The 21,852-nt window shown below is 39.8% G+C and overlaps 1 protein-coding gene across 1 annotated transcript in view; it reads right to left on the bottom strand.

The window, feature by feature from the left end:
* The window catches only part of iars1 (isoleucyl-tRNA synthetase 1), a 137,297-nt gene that overhangs the window by 35,844 nt on the left and 79,601 nt on the right, over positions 1-21,852 (bottom strand). The window contains exons 17-26 of the mRNA XM_062037484.1: positions 19,876-19,962; positions 19,465-19,548; positions 16,722-16,866; positions 14,434-14,554; positions 14,260-14,351; positions 9,472-9,549; positions 8,976-9,097; positions 6,052-6,154; positions 5,824-5,907; positions 2,062-2,236 (exon numbers count right to left, since the gene is read on the bottom strand). Coding sequence (XP_061893468.1) covers positions 2,062-2,236; positions 5,824-5,907; positions 6,052-6,154; positions 8,976-9,097; positions 9,472-9,549; positions 14,260-14,351; positions 14,434-14,554; positions 16,722-16,866; positions 19,465-19,548; positions 19,876-19,962 — 1,091 coding nt within the window. The remainder of the gene's footprint in view (positions 1-2,061; positions 2,237-5,823; positions 5,908-6,051; positions 6,155-8,975; positions 9,098-9,471; positions 9,550-14,259; positions 14,352-14,433; positions 14,555-16,721; positions 16,867-19,464; positions 19,549-19,875; positions 19,963-21,852) is intronic.

Below are 21,852 nucleotides of genomic sequence, written 5' to 3'. Positions count from 1 at the left end.
TTTAAAAACAAACAGCAAGGATTTAAAATCAATTCTAAAATGAACAGGGAGCCAGTGCAAACTCCGAAGAATTGGGGTTATATGCTCACGTTTCCTGGCCCCTGTTAAAAGTCGTGCTGCCGCGTTCTGGACTAACTGCAACCGGGAGAGAGTTTTTTGGCTAATGCCAGCATAAAGTGCATTGCAGTAGTCTAGGCGACTTGAAATAAAAGCATGCACGACTTGTTCAAAAAGGTTAAAAGATAAAAATGGTTTTACCTTTGCTAAAAGACGAAGATGATAAAAACACGATTTTAAAACGCAAGGTGTATAAAGACAGATGACAAAATCTGGTGTGGATGAACTTGACTGGCCTGCACAGAGTCCTGACCTGAAACCGATAGAACACCTTTGGGATGAATTAGAACGGAGACTGAGAGCCAGGGCTTCTCGACCAACATCAGTGTGTGACCTCACCAATGCGCTTTTGGAAGAATGGTAGAAAATTCCTATAAACACACTCCGCAACCTTGTTGACAGCCTTCCCAGAAAAATTGAAGCTGTAATAGCTGCAAAAGGTGGACCCACATCATATTGAACCCTATGGGTTAGGAATGGGATGGCACTTCAAGTTCATATGTGAGATGTGAGTCAAGGCAGGTGGCCAAATACTTTTGGCAATATACTGTATACACGCACACACATACATCCACTCACAAAAGTTAAGATTGTATTCATTGGAATACTTTGTATAGTTCACGTCCACCGTAATTTCAAAATGGCACTGCACATCATATTGGCGGCTACAGTATTTGGAGACAATCGATCCGGATTGAAAAGCTTATTGTTCAAAGCTTATCAAATGTATTTTGCCTAGGTCTGGTCTAGCCTAGCCCATACTTGCCAACCCTCCCGATTTTCCTGGGAGAGTTCCGAATTTCAGTGCCCCTCTAAAAAATCTCCCGGGGCAACCATTCACGAATTTCTCCCGATTTCCACCCGGACAACAATATAGCGTCCTCTCTCACCTGAAACCCTTCACCCTTTAACGGCCGCATGCTGTCCTCAGTCATGTCTACTTTTCCTCCATATAAACAGCGTGGCGGCCAAGTCACATAACATCTATGGCTTTTGGAACTCAGTGCACACACAAGGTGCACACACGACAACCTATCTGGATTCGATAAAGAATCGGTTCGATAAGAGGATTCGCTAATGGCATCGGCATCGATAATTTCTTTACGAACATCATCCCTATCCTTCACTGGGCGCCGTATTTCTTTTATATATATATATATATATATATATATATATATATATATATATATATATATATATATATATATATATATATATATATATATATATATATATATATACATATAATAAAATAAATACTTGAATTTCAGTGAATTACAGCTACATATATATATACAGTATATAAGAAATACTTGAATTTCAGTGAATTACAGCTATATATACATATATATACATATACACATATATATACACACACCCACCCACACACACACACACACACACACACACACACACACACACACACACACACACACACACACACACACACACACACACACACACACTTTTGAATATCTCCCGAATTCTGAGGTCTCAAGGTTGGCAAGTATGGGTTCATGACCATGCAAGTCAGCGATGGTTTAGGCGGGTTAGTAATAAGAACACAGTGGACCTGATAAGTTGGTTGACAGCACAAAAGGGACCAACTTAAGTATGTTTCACTGGAGTATTATCCTTTGAGATGATATACATGGAATTTTGTAAGATACTGAACATACTTTAAGATTAGCAGAGCTTTTAAACTTTATATTGTTGAGAGTCATTAGGATAAAACACTGGCTTGTGAAAAAGAAACTGGCATCTTTCTCATTGTCACAGAGAGAACAGGTGACCTATTTGAGCAGAGTCATATTGTGGACTAAGATCAAGCACCTAAGAGCATTGCCAACTGAGTGACAGTAGAAATCCTCCATCATACACTTACAGTCTCCCTTAAAACTGGTTAAAAATTTAGACAGCTTAAGTGGATTAAAACGGTAGTACCTTTCTTCTGGAAGGCCTCAAGCTTTTGGCTGCTGAGCTCCTTGATTGACGCGGTGATGGCTTTGAATGCCCCCTTCAGTCTCTTGCCTAACACCATGTGGTCCGGTTCGGCTCTCAGACAGATGCCGTACTTATCTTTGTCCGTCGATATTGTCAGCTGCCGCACGTTGAGCTCCTGCAGAAGGAGAAAAAGAGAGCTTCAAGTCTGAAATAATGGAGCTCCTAATTGCCTGCAGGTAGTTTTTAAAAGCAACATCCATATGCATGGTCATGTCACAAGTGGAGACGAGATAGCAGGAGACAGGCCATTACACTCAAAAAGGTGGAAGTGGCCATCGGAGGGCCATTTACACATTTGTGGAACTGGTAGTACTAGAAGTCCATTTGTATGTATGCTCCTGTCCAAACAGACTATGAGGGTGGCATGAGGGGCCGACATACACAGTAGTGTATCACTGTGCTGCCCACCGAATAGGTGTTTGTGGGGGGGGGGGTAGGCGCTGTACGCCCTCTGAACGAAATGTATACACACAGATTAACAATAATAATAGTAATAGATTTTATTTGTAAAAAGCACTTTACATTGAGTAAACAACCTCAAAGTACTACACAATGTTCTACAAGCCAACCATTCACTGTCTTTGTGAGGTTGGATGTTTTTGGGAGTTGCAAGAGGGTTTGCAAGGGAAGAAGAGAGGCTGTGTTGTGAGTGTGTGAAACTGAAAGAGTCAAAATGTAACAAAATGTGGACCTTGAGGGTACACGCTTATACAAGGGTCAAAATGCATGCAGAGTACGAAATATGCATATATAGCAGGCCCTATTAAGAAAATTACCTGTTTATTTGTTGGTGATTTATTGAACGTATTGTACCGATACCAATATTTTGTATTTGGTACAGGTACCAAAATGTATTTTGATACTTTCCAAAATAAAGGGAACAACAAAAAATATCAGTATTGCCTTTAACAGAAAATCTTGCAATACATTAAACATTTCTAATTGCAAACAAATAACAATGTTAGCATTAAATAACAGTGAACATACTAGGCAACTTCTCTTTTAGAAGCAAGTAAGCAAACGGGTTAAAAGGCTCCAAATTTGGCTGCTGACCTATGCAGTAACACAGGTTTTCCCCAAGATTGCCAAGATACCTGTGGCTGTGGGGGCGTGGGTTTTCTTTTTGTCCTGTCCAGCTACTCAGGAAAATCATATTGTTGATGTAGATGCCCATATTTGCTGTAAAGATTTACTTGACAAAAGAGAATTGGGGGCTACTTCTCTAGTTGCCTTATTTGTATCTGACTTTATTAAAAGGATTTATATTATTATTTTGTGCAGCCGGACCGGAGCAGGAGAGGATAGAAAGAGAAAAAAAGGAAGACAGAGGGGAAAATTGCAGGGACAAAAGGGGGATAAGACAGAGAGACAACAACAACAACAATAGAACAGCATCAGCAAATAAAATATGTACAAATATGAGACAAAAAGTGATAGCGAAGAAGCAACTAGTGAAATAAATATTAATAACACAGAAATGACAATGAACATTATTGCACTACAAGTGGAGGAATAACAATACCAATAGAAATAGCACTATCGATAATGAATAATAATAATTACTTCTATTATCAACAATACAATTGTTTGAAATGCAATAATAAATATACGTGCTTGTATATGTACAATATGTGTATATGTATGTTTTTGTGTGGATGTACTGTATGTACCGAGAGTGTGTATATATGTACTGCATTTGTGTATGTACAGTATGTGGGTGCGTAGCTACCTATGTATGTGGGTAAGTACCAATGTGTGCGCGTATGTATGTATTAAAGAATGAATGTGTATATATATGTATGATTAATTGTGTGTATGTGAATTTGGGGAACAAGGGATCACCGGCCTCACGACAGGAACCCCAGAGCCGGGCCCACGGTGCTGCCCAGCAGGGTCAGCGGCGGGCCATAGACAGATGCGCCCAGCAGAGGACAAAGCACAGGAGAAGCAGGGGACAGCCAGCCCCCTTTTCATTGAGATGGCGAAAGATAGTGCGAGCTGACGCTGTTGTGCCCTGTTTCTGCAGGTCAGCTTGAATTTGTTTGGAAGTGGATCGAGGTTCTTTATACACAATTCTAACAATCTTTCCTTGCAGTCTTTCATAAATGTTTCTTCTTTGTCCACGTCCAAGGATGTTAGCTACAGTGCCATGGGCTTTAAACTTCTTCATGACATTGCGCACAGTAGACACAGGCACATTTAGATCTCTGGAGATGGACTTGTAGCCTTGAGATTGTCCATGCGTTTTCACAATCGTAGTTCTCAAATCTTCTGAGAGTTATTTGCTCGTCTTTCTTTTCTCCATGCTCAAGTGTGGTAAACACAACACAAAGGTTGAGTCAGCCTTCCTACATTTTAACTGGCTGCAAGTGTGATTTCGATATTGCCAGCACCTGTTATTGGCTACAGGTGAGTTTAATTACAAATTAAAGGAGCATCACATGCTTAGAATACAACTATTTCTAACAATTTTGAAAAGGTGCCAATAATTTTGTCCATTCCATTTTTGGAAGTTCTGTGTAAAATAACATCAGATATAGCTTTTTTTTTTTTTTTTTTTGTGTTATTCCAATGCAAACAAAATAAACATGTGAATACCAAAGCATTTTTAATTTCAAGACTTTTCTGGGAGAAGTGGTGCATTATCTGACAGAAATGCAGGGGTGCCAATATTTTTGGCCATGACTAAGTTCTGTTGGGTCTAAAGACAGAAATGCGTGATTTATTTATATACTATTATTGTTCATGCATCCGACCAGGGCTTGAGCCGCTCCTGGCAATTGTGCTGGAAAATTGAGACGGACCTTTTCGTGTAAATGACTTTCTGATATAAGAGGATTCAATTTAATTCAGCTACCAGTGGATAGCTAAACGATTAACATTGGTACCAATTGTACATCTGGTGCTTATAGAAATAGAATAGAATAGAAAGTACTTTATTGATCCCTGGGGGAAATTCAGCACCACAGTTCGCTCACAATAAACAATAAACACTTAGGTATTTTTTAGATGTGAATAATATAAATACAGTCTATTATACAGCATTATTCACATGTGAATAATTAAAGTACCAATGATTGTCACACACACTAGGTGTGGCGAAATTATTCTCTGCATTTGACCCATCACCCTTGATGGAGCAGTGAGCAGCAGCGATAGCCACGCCCGGGAACCATTTTTGGTGATTTAACCCCCAATTTCAACCCTTGATGCTGAGTGCCAAGCAGGGAGGTAATGGGTCCCATTTTTATAGTCTTCGGAATGACTCGGCCGGGGTTTGAACTCACAACCTACCGATCTCAGGGCGGACACTAACCACTAGGCCACTGAGTAGGTTAATATAAATACAGTCTATTATACGGCATTATTCACATGTGAATAATATAAATACAGCCTATTATACAGCATAATTCACATGTGAATAATATAAACACAGTCTATTATACACTGAGTAGGTTAATATAAATACAGTCTATTATACAGCATTATTCATATGTGAATAATATAAATACAGTCTATTATACAGCATCATTCACATGTGAATAATATAAATACAGTCTATTATACATTCAAGTACAGTCAAAAAGGAACATATGCATTACACAGTCTGATGCTTATTCCATGTACACATCAAAGTATTTACCCTACTATCATATTAGGGAGCAACCCCTAATATAATGGTCAATGTTTAATTTGACTTACTTCCAGGATGTATTTCTGCAGCAACTGGATGTCTTTCAGAGCTTCTTGATCCTGGTGAATGACGACCACCTCCTTCAGCGGGTACTGAAGCACAGGACAATCATTGTAATCAATCAGCAACACAGTTCATGTTTATAAAGGTCATGTTTTTTTTCATACTGTAGTTGCCATACACACATAGTACAGTGTTAGTTCCAGCTGGACTAGACTATAAAATGGTTGATTTACCTTCACCGGCAGAGTCTTCCTGTCACGGATGACTCGGCCGAGCTCGATCACAGACTGCATTTGAGAGACGGCGTTCTCAATGCGCTTGTCAATCACATTCCCCCTGAAAATTGGAAATGTGAGCGACGACAGTTTTAGTGTTTTCACAATTTTAACATGACTTAACAGCATGAGTCAATATGCCTTTTTTTTTCTTGTACATGTAAAATGTAATGCCTTATTGGATCCGAGTGGCTGTTCTCCTGATTAAGGGTCATCTAGAAATGTACACGGGTACGCTGAGGATAATAAAGACCAAACCATGACAAGAAGAAGAGTGGCACACATCTTAAGAAAAAAAACAAAAAAACACTTTAAACAGAGGGTTGGTGTAATTCAAGCGGTTTCATTTGACTGCTGGGGGTGGGGTTGGACAAGCAGCTAAAAAAACAGTAGTGCTGAGTGGGTGACAGGAGAAATTATTTTTATCAAACATGCTATCTTACAATAAAACTTTTATTTGTAACTTTCGCAGTGGCGCATAAAGAATGGGCAATGAAGGATTGACACGGTTTTACCGTATAGTGGAACTTCGAAGAGTACCCCAACTTACGATGTTTTTGAGATATGAGCTGTCACTCCGCTAATTGTTACGCCTAAGTTGCAAACAAAAAAATTTAGTGACAAGCCAACCAACCGCTAGATGGCAAAGCGATTGTCAGCATGAACCCCGTAACATCCGCCTAAAACATCCGGCATCGCGCGCTAGCATTAGCTCATAGCTAGAGATCGACATAACGGAGAAAGTATGTGTGAAAGACAGCCCTGAGAAGAAGCAGCACATTATATTCATTAAATTATAGAAACAAATCATCAAAATCATGACCGAGCGTGTAGCCAACTTGCTGAGGCAGTTTGGGTGTAGAAATGTTAGTCTGCACCATACTAAAGTAGGAGGGGTCCACAACGCCAGCCAAAGATTTTAAAATATCTACAGCGGACATGTATCTATAAACACATGTAGAAGCTGCTGATGGTATGTTTGATGGAGAAGCAGCTCAAAGGACATACTGTAGAAGTCCGCTTTCCAAGGTAAATTATACATTACATGAAACTACAGTAGTTGTGTGAATGCTCCAATTTTTTTACACCAAAATTAATCTATTTATTCAACTTCTTCTTCTCCAGATTTTGGCGCTCTCTACCTTTCACATTTTTCACCCGATTCAAACCGTTCCAACTTCAAACTGTTCAGCCTATTCGGGAATCGCGAGCTTTCCCTTGACAAATTCCAAATTCCAAAAATTCCCAGAATTCCAGGTTTTCCGGGACATTTTTCCCATTCAAAATCAATTGGCCATTTTTCAAACTTCCACCATTTCCACATCATACCTACTCAGTGGCCTAGTGATTAGAGTGTCCACCCTGAGATCGGTAGGTTGTGAGTTCAAACCCCGGCCGAGTCATACCAAAGACTATAAAACTGGGACCCGTTACCTCCCTGCTTGGGCACTCAGCATCAAGGGTTGGAATTGGGGGTTAAATCACCAAAAATGATTCCCGGGCGCGGCCACCGCTGCTGCCCACTGCTCCTCTCACCTCCCAGGGGGTGAACAAGGGGATGGGTCAAATTTCACCACGCCAAGTGTGTGTGTGACAATCATTGGTACTTTAACTTTTCAACCGATTCAAACCATTCCACCTTCAACACATTCCACCATCCTGGAAATTAAAACTACATTGTTTCCAAGTTAAAAAAAATTCCAGGATTTTCCAGAATTCCTGGTTTTCCAAAGCCCTATTTCCACTATTTTTTCTGGCGACTACTCCTTCCACATTTTTCAACGCATTTCAACCGTTCCACCGTCAAAACATTCCTCTTAATCAGGATGAAAAACAAAGTTGTTTTGTGAACTGGAAAAATTGCCGGTTTTCCCGAAATTCCGTAATACCATCTCTCAATTCAACATGTTACTACTTCAACATTTCTCGACCGATTTGGAAAATTCCAACACCAACCATTTCAACTCATTCAGACCATTCAAGTCTTCTACCATTTTCAAAAAAATTCCAGCTTCTCCCGAAATTACCCAATTTTGGGGAAATTCCCATTGAAATCAATGGCAGTCTTCAAAGTTCCACAACTCCCAAATTTTTCATCTGATTCAAACTGTTCCAACTCCATAATATTCAGCCTGTTTGGGAATTGTGTGCTCTACTTCAACAATTCTAAAAGAAAATCCCAGGATTTCAGTTCAACTTCAGCATTGGATCATTCACACGCAATTCCTTCAGGAATTGCCTCATCTAGTTGTTTGTAGGACACTGTTGGATGTATTGATTACAATGACAATAAAAATTCTATATATCCACAAATCTTTCTTCTCGTGGCTACAATCTCAGAAAACAATTACATTGGTGCATTAATTGCCATGCTTTAATTTGGAAGCTTACTTTTCACTGAACGTGAGACCACCGTGTGCACGTTTTAAGGTGGTGTAACTAGACAGTAGTTATGTTGCTGTTGTCGTTTCACGCTGCTTAGTAATAATGAAGAATTAAGTCAACACATGTCAACATAAACAGACCATTATTTGTTTATTTATTTTACAACAATGACCCCTTTGTGTGTCAAACTTTATGTTGGCCAAAGCAGTCAACAATGGCTCAAGTGGGCACGTTTTAGTCATAAAAAGAACATTGCAGATCAGAAGTTAACGTGGTGGTCGACATAGTTCATTTGTAAGTGTTCCGAAACGCATCTCTTAAGCGGCAATGGTCCACTTGTTTGGTGTGTACCAGGGTTTAGTAGATTCAGTTTACATTTGACCAAAACATAAAAAAATAGCTTGATCCTAAGACATTTGTACAAAAAAGAGGTCTCGAAAAATAACGGTTGTGTTACATTCGGGGCAGTTTGGTAATTCCACCAATTTTTCCCCTACCTGACTTGGGGCAGCATGAGGTAATGGATGCTGCCGATGTCCTTCTCCTCCATGGAGGCGGGGTCGATGAGGTTACGCAGATTTTGGTACATCATCTCTGTAATGAAGGGCGTGAAGGGAGCCTGGGTTGAAGCAGCAGAGAAGAAGGGAAGAAAATTATTTGATGCTCTGCAACTGTAGCTAATTTACATTTCCTGGCGCAGAGGTCCAAAAGTCAGAGGGAGCTAATAAAAAAAAAAGCATATCCAACACATTTTCCCAGAGATTTCAAGAGCTAAAAGTTCAAACAGTTGTGCCAGCACTAGTGTGGCTGCACCTTGCACTTTAAGCACGCTAATTAATTCATAAAGCTCCCAGCTGATCGGTGATTTAAGTTAGGTTGGCTCTCGGCACAGCACACCTACCTCTTCCACATACATGTGACTTTGTCACACAAATATAGTCAACACAAACCAGTTACGCTTGCACACACACACACACAACTGTTATGACTCACCATCAGCCTGCACATGGAGAACAGAACACTGAAGAGGGTTTCCAGCGCCCACAGACAGTCCTCGGTGCCACTCTCGCCCTACAAAGTTCACACGCGTCAATACAACACGTCCCCAAGGAGAAATGCAAAAGAGAGAAAATGCAAAGAAAGGCATATTTCCCCAATGCCGTTTGCAATTTGGCTGCAACTAGCAGAGGTGGTGCATATTCAATCAGGTTGCTGTCTTGAAAACAGCTACAGTATGGAACGTTTGAGACCTGCGTGAAGACTGTGTTAAGACTTTCAAGGCATTCAAAAAGAAATGTTCGGAAAATTATTTTTTTTAATTAATTAATTGTAGTTACTCATTACTTTACCAAAAAAGTAATTGAACTACTAATAGAATGACTCCTTAGTAAGGGAAATAAATTAATGCGTTACTTAAAAAAATAAACTCAATATGGTATGCATTTTGAGAGCAGAGTGTGTGCCTTTAAAAGGCGATGCTTGTTGCCAGGTTAAGTGTGACATCACAAGAGCGCACTCTGAGCAGCATTTTAGCTCAGCTGTGTTAGCCTCCTTTTATTTGATATCAAGTTCATTTTGGTGTGGTGCTGGTTGTTACTTTCTCTAGTAAAAATATATTTTCTGCATTGAACTTGCTGTGCTTCTGACGCTGTCATGTTGACATACAACCACATCAAAAGTTGGGTGCCGTGTTGAACAAATGTATCGGTAATAGTTTTGTAATGTACAAAGCCCAAAACCAGTGAAGTTGGCGCGTTGTGTAAATCGTAAATAAAAATAGAATACAATGATTTGCAAATCCTTTTCAACTTATATTCAATTGAATAGACTGCAAAGACAAGATATTTAAAGGCCTACTGAAACCCACTACTACCAACCACGCAGTCTGATAGTTTATATATCAATGATGAAATCTTAACATTGCAACACATGCCAATACGGCCGGGTTAACTTATAAAGTGCAATTTTAAAATTCCCGCCACACTTCCGGTTGAAAAACTCCTTTGGATATGATTTATGCGCGTGACGTCACAAAAGCAACGGAAGTGGTTGGACCCCATCGGACCCGATAGAAAAGCCTCTTGTTTTTCTTCGACAAAATTCCACAGTATTCTGGACATCTGTGTTGGTGAATCTTTTGCAATTTGTTTAATGAACAATGGAGGCTGCAAAGAAGAACGTTGTAGGTGGGATCGATCGGTGTATTAGCGGCTAAGTACAATACTTACAGCAACACAACAAGGACTACTTACTACGCCTAGCCGATGCTTGCCGCCAAACCCACGGATGAAGTCATTCGTCGCACCGTTGATCGCTGGAACGCAGGTGAGCACAGCTGTTGATGGGAAGATGAGGGCTGGCTGGCGTAGGTGGAGCGCTAATGTTTTATCATAGTTCTGTGAGGTCCGGTTGCTAAGTTGCTAAATTAGCCTTAGCGTCGTTAGCAACAGCATTTTTAAGCCTTACCAGGCTGAGAATTTTTAACCGTGTAGTTACATGTACATGGTTTAATAGTATTGTTGGTCTTCTGTCCATCCTTCCAGTCAGGGGTATATTTATTTTGTTTCTATCTTCATTTGAGAACGATGCTATCACGTTAGCTCAGTAGCTAAGTGTGTCACCGATGTATTGTCTTGGAGATAAAAGTCCTTTTAAATGTCCATTTCGCGTGCTCGACTCTCATTTTCAAGAGGATATAGTATCCGAGGTGGTTTAAAATACAAATCCGTGATCCACAATAGAAAAAGGAGAGAGTACATAGTTCTGTGAAGTCCGGTTGCTAAGTTAGCCTTAGCGTCGTTAGCAACAGCATTTTTAAGCCTTACCAGGCTGAGAATTTTTAACCGTGTAGTTACATGTACATGGTTTAATAGTATTGTTGGTCTTCTGTCTATCCTTCCAGTCAGGGGTTTATTTATTTTGTTTCTATCTTCATTTGAGAATGATGCTATCACGCTAGCTCAGTAGCTAAGTGTGTCACCGATGTATTGTCTTGGAGATAAAAGTCACTTTAAATGTCCATTTCGCGTGCTCGACTCTCATTTTCAAGAGGATATAGTATCCGAGGTGGTTTAAAATACAAATCCGTGATCCACAATAGAAAAAGGAGAGAGTACATAGTTCTGTGAGGTCCGGTTGTTAAGTTGCTAAATTAGCCTTAGCGTCGTTAGCAACAGCATTTTTTAGCCTTACCAGGCTGAGAATTTTTAACTGTGTAGTTACATGTACATGGTTTAATAGTATTGTTGGTCTTCTGTCGATCCTTCGAGTCAGGGGTTTATTTATTTTGTTTCTATCTTCATTTGAGAACGATGCTATCATGCTAGCTCAGTAACTAAGTGTGTCACCGATGTATTGTCTTGGAGATAAAAGTCACTTTAAATGTCCATTTCGCGTGCTCGACTCTCATTTTCAAGAGGATATAGTATCCGATGTGGTTTAAAATACAAATCCGTGATCCACAATAGAAAAAGGAGAGAGTACATAGTTCTGTGAGGTCCGGTTGCTAAGTTGCTAAATTAGCCTTAGCGTCGTTAGCAACAGCATAGTTAAGCCTTACCAGGCTGAGAATTTTTAACCGTGTAGTTACATGTACATGGTTTAATAGCATTGTTGGTCTTCTGTCTATCCTTCCAGTCAGGGGTTTATTTATTTTGTTTCTATCTTCATTTGAGAACGATGCTATCACGTTAGCTCAGTAGCTAAGTGTGTCACCGATGTATTGTCTTGGAGATAAAAGTCACTTTAAATGTCCATTTCGCGTGCTCGACTCTCATTTTCAAGAGGATATAGTATCCGAGGTGGTTTAAAATACAAATCCGTGATCCACAATAGAAAAAGGAGAGTGTGGAATCCAATGAGCCAGCATCTACCTAAGTTACGGTCAGAGCGAAAAAAGATACGTCCATCACTGCCTCTCAAGTCCTTCACTGTAACGTTCCTCATCTACGAATCTTTCATCCTCGCTCAAATTAATGGGGTAATCGTCACTTTCTCGGTCCGAATCTCTCTCGCTCCATTGTAAACAATGGGGAATTGTGAGGAATACTAGCTCCTGTGACGTCACACTACTTCCGGTACAGGCAAAGCTTTTTTTTATCAGCGAGCAAAAGTTGCGAACTTTATCGTCGATTTTCTCTACTAAATCCTTTCAGCAAAAATATGGCAATATCGCGAAATGATCAAGTATGACACATAGAATGGATCTGCTATTCCCGTTTAAATTTTTTTTTTAAATTTCACTAGACCTTTAATGTTCAACTGAGAAACTTGTTTTTTTTTTGCAAATAATCATTGACTTAGAATTTAATGGCAGCAACACATTGCAAAAAAGTTGGCACAGGGGCATTTTTACCACTGTGTTACATGGCCTTTCCTTTTAACAACACTCAGTAAACGTTTGGGAACTAAGGAGACCAATTTTTGAAACTTTTCAGGTGGAATTCTTTCCCATTCTTGCTTGATGTACAGCTTAAGTTGTTCAACCGTCCGGGGTCTCCGTTGTCATATTTTACGCTTCATAATGCGCCACACATTTTCCATGGGAGACATGTCTGAACTACAGGCAGGCCAGTTTAGTACCCGTTTAATACTAAGCCACGGCGTTGTAACACGTACAGAATGTGGCTTGGCATTGTCTTGCTGAAATAAGACATTGCTTGGATGGCAACATATGTTGCTCCAAAACCTGTATGTACCTTTCAGCATTAATGGTGCCTTCACAGATGTGTAAGTTACCCATGCCTTGGGCACTAATACACCCCCATATCATCACAGATGCTGGCTTTTGAACTTTGCGCCTATAACAGTCCGGATGGTTCTTTTCCTCTTTGGTCCGGAGGACATGACGTCCACAGTTTCCAAAAACAATTTGGAAATGTGGACTTGTCAGACCACAGAACATTCGCTTTGCATAGTAGAGTTTTAACTGGCACTTACAGATGTAGCGAAAAACTGTAGTTAATGACAGTGGTTTTCTGAAGTGTTCCTGAGCCCATGTGGTGATATCCTTTACACACTGTCGGTTTTTGATGCAGTACCGCCTGAAGGATCGAAGGTCACAGGCATTCAATGTTGGTTTTCGGCCTTGCCACTTACGTGCAGTGATTTCTCCAGATTCTCTGAACCTTTTGTTGATATAATGGACGGTAGTTGGTGAAATCCCTAAATTCCTTGCAATAGCTTGTTGAGAAATGTTGTTCTATAACTGTTCGACAATTTGCTCACGCATTTGTTCACAAAGTGGTGACCCTCGCCCCATCCTTGTTTGTGAATGACTGAACATTTCATGGAAGCTGCTTTTATACCCAATCATGGCACCCACCTGTTCCCAATTAACCTGTTCACCTGTGGGATGTTCCAAAAAAAAGTTTGATGAGCATTCCTCAACTTTCTCAGTCTTTTTGCCACTTGTGCCAGCTTTTTTGAAACATGTTGCAGGCATTAAATTCCAAATGAGCTAATAATTGCAAAAAATAAAGTTTACCAACGTTAAGTATCTTGTCTTTGCAGCGTATTCAATGGAAAATAGGTTGAAAATAATTCACAAATCATTGTATTCTGTTTTTATTTACGATTTATACAAGATGCCAACTTTACTGGTTTTGTAGTTATTATAGCACATTTAGAGAATAGATATGATTTTCTGTATTTTTGTCAAGCTGCTACAACTCCCCTGAAGTCTTCTGCCGCCTCACATTTGAAAACCTAAGTAACTGAGGCCCTTTAATGTCTTGTTACAGTGATTCAGCAGTTGATTTCCTCACATGCAAATTTACTCACCTTAAGACGGCGTCTGTTGGTGCGGACATACCAGTTGGTGAGCATGTCCACAAACTTAACGAGACGCGGCACCACAGTGTAGAGGCGGTACGCTGCGGCAAAGTGACAGCAATCCGTGTCAGCAACAAAATCGGCAAAGCTGCTGGATGCCTAAACGTAAGGACGTCTTCTTACCGTCCATTTCTGCCTTGACAAACTGGATGAGGGACTGCGTGAAGGACTGGATCCATTTGTCCATGATGTTGTCACTTTGCTTGGCAGTGTTCTCATTGTACAGGAACTGCATATCCTCTTCCTGACAACACACAAACATTGGCACACTTAGAAAGGTATCGCCCAATGGCCACAACATTAGGTACATCTATTGACTCCAAAGATAGGCTCAGTGTTTAATCAATCAATCATCAGTCAAAGTTTATTTATAAAGCCCTAAATCACGAGTGTCTCAAAAGGCTGCACAAGCCACAATGACACCCTCGGCTCAGATCTCACATCTAATACAACACTTGTATTAGATGTTGTGACTAAAGTTGAGGTTTAAAGGTTCTTAACATATTAAAAAGCTGACAAAAGGAAGGCACCGTAATCTGCAGGTTTTGCAGGTAACAAAGACTGCACTTACACGTTTGGATCTTTAAATTACCGTATTTTCCGGAGTATAAATCACTCCGGAGTATAACTCGCACCGGCCGAAAATGCATAACAAAGAAGGAAAAAAACATACGTAAGTCGCACCGGTGTATAAGTCGCATTTTTTGGGGGAAATTTATTTGATAAAACCCAATACCAAGAATAGACATTTGAAAGGCAATTTAAAATAAATAAAGAATAGTGAACAACAGGCTGAATAAGTGTACGTTATATGAGGCATAAATAACCAACTGAGAACATGCCTGGTATGTTAACGTATCATATTATGGTAAGAGTCATTCGAATAACTATAACATATAGAACATGCTATACGTTTACCAAACAATCTGTCACTCCTAATCGCTAAATTCGATGAAATCTTATACGTCTAGTCTCTTACGTGAATGAGCTAAATAATATTTGATATTTTACGGTAATGTGTTAATATTTTCACACATAAGTCGCTCCTGAGTATAAGTCGCATCCCCGGCCAAACTATGAAAAAAACTGCGACTTATAGTCCGAAAAATACGGTACGTCTTTTATGTCGAACTGGTCATGGGCCAACTTGTACCGTATTTTCCGGACCATAGAGCGCACCATATTTTTTTCATATATAAGGCATTATAGGGCGCATTTTCATATTATTATATTTTTTTTCTAAATTGAAAACACTTCCTTGTGGTCTACATAACATGTAATGGTGTTTTTTTGGTCAAAATGTTGCATGGATTATGTTTTACAGATCATCTTCAAGCTGCTTTCTGAGGAAGAAGTGTCAAAAGATGGAGCTAACTGTTTTAATGACATTCACTTTACTTCAATCAATAACGGAGCAGCATCTCCTCAACAACACAGGAAATGTGTCCCGTGAAAAAACGTCCGACCGGAACTCTCTCATAACTAAAGTTCCTTGGGTGAATAATGTATGTCACATAACAAGAAGATAGAGAAAAAGAAGAAGCTTATCGACTACGGTGTCGACACGGACTACAAAGGCGGACGCGCGCAATTTTTAAAGGATTTTTGCAGATCCCAAATACAGATCAGAAGGTATCAGAAGGTAGGAAAAGTTGCTTTTGCATAATATTGCGAAACAAAACGTCAGATATGTCTTACCTTATACACACACCACAATAATACTCCTATGTTGAAGCACATCAAGCGGTGTGGCTTCATAGCTTACCAAAGTCGTACCAAAACATTTTCATGGATTTTTGAGCGCCATGTGTAATGTTCTATATTTTCATATAAAATGTTGGTGTTGTTTACTTGAGTCATATTGCCATCATAGTGCAGTTTACACGTATCTCTTATGTTTGACTACCATCTACTGGTCACACTTATCATTTCACCGTGTACCAAAAAAAATTGCTTCGAGGTCGGTAAGTAAAAGCAGAATTCTGTACATTAGGCGCACCGGGTTATAAGGCACACTGTCGAGTTTTGAGGGAAAAAAATGATTTTAAGTGCGCCTTATAGTCCGGAAAATACGGTAATTGGATCTTCAGTGTGAAGATCATACAGCTAGCTTACTAATGCAATATTTTCTCAGAAGATATCTTTCTTTTTTACTACAGTATTAAAGCCTCAACCAAATGCACACTTCCCACCTAAACAACACCACAGGGACTAATTACTGTGCCTTTTTACAGCATTATTTCACGCTATTAATCAAAGGGAATTAGTGTTCTGTACTGATGAGCAATGGATTTGTTAATATGAAATTGCTACGCCATCAAACATGTCTCAGTCTTTTAAAGAAGGGACGGTTAATAAAAGGAATGACAGAGAAGAAGTGACATTTTGTGGTGTTCATTAAGTGCACCTACTTTCTGTAACCTTTCCACATTCTGCACCAGGAAGCGGTAGGCATTATACCACGGCAGGAAGACATCCTTCAGCACATCTCGAACACCGTCCTCTTTGAAACGCAAGTTCTCCGCCCTCACTACTGGGGAGTTGATAAGGTACAGTCTGCAGAGAAAATAGACATTTAAGTATTGTGTTGATGCATCTGAGCCTCATTTGTCTGTATTAGCTTGACAGGGAATTCCTGTTCCTGTCTAAAAATAGGTTATTAAGGAGATTTAAGAACCATTAACTTACATCAGCAACCTATAATTTCAAACAGGTAAATTCCCAAACAAAATCAAAAAAGTAGAAGTAACAATTTACAAGACAGGAGACAAACACCAGTTTATAAACTACAGACATGTTTCTTTACTTCCACATTTTTCTAAAATCCATCCATCCATTTTCTACCGCTTGTCCCTTTAAGGGTCGTGGGGGGATGCCGTAGCCTGTCCCAGCTGCACCCGGGCGGAAGGCAGGGTACATCATTGAAAAACTATTTGACAAAAAATTGGACGAATTCACGAGTAAAAGTGGACAACCAATACGGTACATAGCTAACATCTCAACATCGATGGCATTAATTGATATAACGAAGGAAATTGATTGTAAACAGTGTGCAGCTGCAGTGTTTATACACTTACCAAATTAATTTGACACAATTAACTAAAATATCTTAATTAACAGATTAGAACAGTATGGCACTAGAGCAGGCCTGGGCAATTATTTTGACTAGGGGGCCACATTTAGAGAAAAAAATGTGTCTGGGGGCTGGCATATCTATTTTTAAGAACACTAATACAAAACCTCACAATAATGTCTGATGAACGCCTTAAAAAACGGAATGGAATTTTAAATTTTTTTTACTGAATGAGACACCCAGAATGTACATGAAAATAAAGAATGTCGGATTTACCATATTAACTATGAATGATGAGACACTGAATATTGACAACATATGAAGGTCACACCTCCTCTTCATCGACATATTATACAATCAAGCGAAACGCAACAAAAATGCAACAAAAACAGCGAAAAACAAAAACACCTACAATTTGGTATATCTGATATATCACTAAGCTTTGTTTTAAAAATCTCCTTCCGCGTCTGTCCCTGACACCCGCATTTCAGGCTGGCCACTCTGGAAACACTGTGGAAACGCACCCCACCCACACTGCTTGGTGCCTCGTCTGAGCTGCTGTGACTTAGATTACCATAGTAACTAATTAGATTACCATAGTAACTAGTATATCATGCAAAAGCACAGATTCCAACCATTGAAATACTTTGTATAGTTTAAGACTTACGATCATTTGAATACATCACTGCACATCATAATGGCAGCTACAGTTTCCATCTTAAAGATCTAAAAAAAATTTTGGGTAATGTCCGGCGGGCCAGATTGAAACACTTAATGGGCTGCATGCGGCCCCCGGGCCTTAATTTGCCCAGATCTGCATCAGACGGTTGGTCTTAAACTGGTTAAGAAGCTACTTAACCAACAGGAAGCAAAATGTAAAGCTCGGCAAGCACATGTCTACAACTCTAAACATACAGTATGTCATGTGTGTGGCAGGAATACATTAATAGCTACCACAGAGGGGCAAATCACATTGAGTTTTTATGTTGACATCTTAACAAAACCACCCATCCATTTTCTACCACTTGTCCCTCTCGCGGTCACGGTGTGTGCTGGAGCCTGTCCCTCTCACGGCCGCGGTGTGTGCTGGAGCCTATCCCAGCTGCACTTAATGTACCATATATACATATAATCCCAGCACATATTGTGCCTTCATGGTAAAACAGGTAAGATAAAGTACACATTTGTAGGTTATGCAAGCTAAAAAAATTTAAATACGTGCCTAACTTCAGGAAGTTTAACATTCCTAGTGTAAATACACTATGAAAACCCTACAGGACATAATTGAGCTGTATTGATCCGCCAAACACGTTCAAGTTGATTATCAATATGCCTTGAAGCTAAATGTCGCCCCGTGAATATTTACTGTGCAAATGTTCACGGGCCATATTAATGCCTTTGAAAGCAGGGATAGTTTGGTTATGCAATGACAGACAAGCTGAGTTAGAAAAGTCAATTTGTGAAACTGGGCTTTTACGGATTCTAAAGTTGAGGGAGTGCAATTTCTGCGTAACAAGCAACTTTAATGGCAAACGAGTGTTAATTACAAAGCAGACATTGCCATGATGAGGTCAAATCCTTTTTGGCATTTGAAATGAGGACAAGAATATTTAGGGTAGTGTTTTTACCACACAAAATGACTACTGCTTTGTGTGTCTCATTTAAGAATGTACAGTAGTACAGTGTTGAGGAAAAAGCATATATGGTATTGGAAATGTCAGCATTAGAGAGAAACATGCAGTGATATTTATCTTTGAAACTCACTCTTTAGTGTATATGAGCATATGGTGCAACGGTGTGGTGCTTTATTCATTCGGCCATATGGCCGTGGCGCTTCTACTGCTTGGGGCACATGTAAGAATGCGCATGTGAGCATGCGTGTGCTGCTTGCGTGAGGTTGTGAACACAGTATGTACAGTAGGACTACGACAGTTTGGAGCAGTAGCTCTTTTAAAACCGTGCCAGCTAATGACATAAGGTAGGTTCACACACACATACACACAGCTCTGCCACCGGCACGCAGGCTCTCATGCTTCAGAAATGCACAATCACACTGGCTCACACTCAGACGCAGAGCTGACCTGAGGGCATCGGCACCATAGCTCTGCACTATGAGGCCCGGGTCCGGGTAGTTCTTCTTGCGCTTGCTCATCTTCTGTCCATCGCTGCAAGGGGGTAAGACAAAGGCATTAATGCACATACACACACACACGCATGCATGCATGCATGAGTATGCATCTTAAGTACACGTGCACTTGGTATTCAAATTAGCCAAGCCTTCCAGGTCAGCAGGCCTGTGAGTGCTGTGCTGCGTTTTAGGGCCGAAGGCTGAAGAAGAGGAGAAGCTCTACCGAGGATCAACTCTGAGGGCTAAACTGTACCAGCACAAATACCGCCATTATCTTACGCAGGCATATGACAAGTACAAGAATATAACAAAGTTTGCATGAACACAGAAGGGGAAAGCCTTTTCAACAAGCCTGAATACTGACCTGGCCAGCACCAAGCCGTTAACGATGACATTCTTGAAGGGTGGTTTGCCAAATAGGGCTGTAGAGAGCACCAGTAGGGTGTAGAACCTGCAGAGAAACACAAAAGGCATCTGAAAGTGTAGCGACATAATTGACATATTGAGCTGGTGAGCTGCTGCATCGCCTTTAAACTGGTGAAAGTTGATTCTAGATTATAAATCTTGCCTTTCACCTGGACAGTAGAAGGATTTGGCCATAAATCAAGAAGTTGGTCAACTTTGACAATCAACTCGGAGATGGCAAGAACAACAAGAAAAAATGCTTGTTTGCAGCCACCTTTTTTTTTTTTTTGCAGAGGATTATGATTTATTGTTCATTTAAACGGCAAGATATGAACTTCTTAGGGCTGGACAATTATTTGAATTTGAATTTCGATTATGGCTTCTTACTATTATGAAATCAATAATCGGAAAAAAAAAGGAGTTATGGTGCACGCAATTCGCATGCAATTTCCGAAGCTTGTGAGGAGCGATTGAGTGAAAAAGCATGTTTATGAGAAGTTTGGGATCTCCACATGGTTACTACTTTTTATTTGACACAGCGCTAGAATACCTAATCAATAATCACGAAACTCAACAAAAAAGTAAGTCATAGGATTTCGCGTTCACATTACCGCAGGTGGAGTCACATAATTGGCCAATAAAACAGAATCCCCTGTTAAAGGTATAATAATATTGGGGAAATTGACATAAATATGAGTGAAATGTTGTCATTAAGAGTAGAAGAAACTGAACCGCCCCGTCCTGAACTAAACAATGTCAAGCAGGCCACTTAAAACAGCATCTAAACTACATAGCTAAAGTTAACAAGAACAATCATACACCCACAACAAATCCCATCTGCTTGTGTTGTTGTGAACGACATCATCGATGTAACATTAATGTACAAACAGTGGTTGCAACTTGAGAGGAGCTCTATCTCTTTTTTTTTCTTTTTTAACAGCCTCAAGTGAGTCGCCTCTTTACTCAGCAAGTTGAGAACAGCAGCACAGCCCACTTCCCCCCTTCACAATTATGCGGTCTGACTGCATCAAAATAAAATTTTCAAAAATCACAAGCATGATGTACTTAAAGCAATTAGGCTCAATCCCAATACAATTATTTGGGTGCAATAGGAAACATATGTTTAATCATAAGTTTTATCATAAATGTTCTGTTAAAATGAAGCCAATTATTAATTCATGGCAGCTCCCGCCATCAGTGTGTGAATGTGTGTGTGAATGGGTAAATGTGGAAATACTGTCAAAGCGCTTTGAGTACCTTGAAGGTAGAAAAGCGCTATACAAGTACAACCCATTTATCATTTATCATTTTTAAGGTCCCCTTTATTTTGAAAAGTATCAACAAGTATTGAAATACATAACGATATACATTTTGGTACCAACATATTGTCGGTACAACTCTAGGTGGGACATATGTGCAAACATAACTATGTAGTCGCTTATGTGCCCGAACATAAACTATGCAGTGACGTAGCAAGTGGTGTCCAAATTCCTACGGGAGATTACAAAGCTCCGCCCCTTTTTACTTCATTTGGAGGGTGTAGTGGTAGTGGGTGAGGGCTATTGGTAGTGAGTGAGGGCTAATGGTAGTGAGTGAGGGCTAATGGTAGTGAGTGAGGTGGTGTATTGGGATTGAGAGTTATTGATACATTTACACAATGAAATTGTCCAAAGAGGAGCTCTCTCTCTCTCTCTCTCTTTATTTTTATTTTTTTTAACAGCCTCAAGTGAGTCGCCTCTTTACTCGGCAAGTTGAGAACAGCCCACTTCCCCCTTCCCAATAATAGCATGTAAATGTGAAGAGTTTTGCATTTAATTAACAAACATTTTATTAAATTTCATTTTACACAAAAAACACACTCTATGGTGCTAAAATAAATCTAAAAGGTAAAAAACTGAATTAAAAACAACTATATCGGAAAAAGTTAATTTTATTG

This window comes from Entelurus aequoreus, linkage group LG26 (genome assembly GCF_033978785.1).
Source record: "Entelurus aequoreus isolate RoL-2023_Sb linkage group LG26, RoL_Eaeq_v1.1, whole genome shotgun sequence".
Taxonomy (NCBI): Eukaryota; Metazoa; Chordata; class Actinopteri; order Syngnathiformes; family Syngnathidae; genus Entelurus; species Entelurus aequoreus.
Note: the sequence above shows the minus strand (reverse complement) of the source record. Positions and strands in the feature narration are given on the sequence as shown.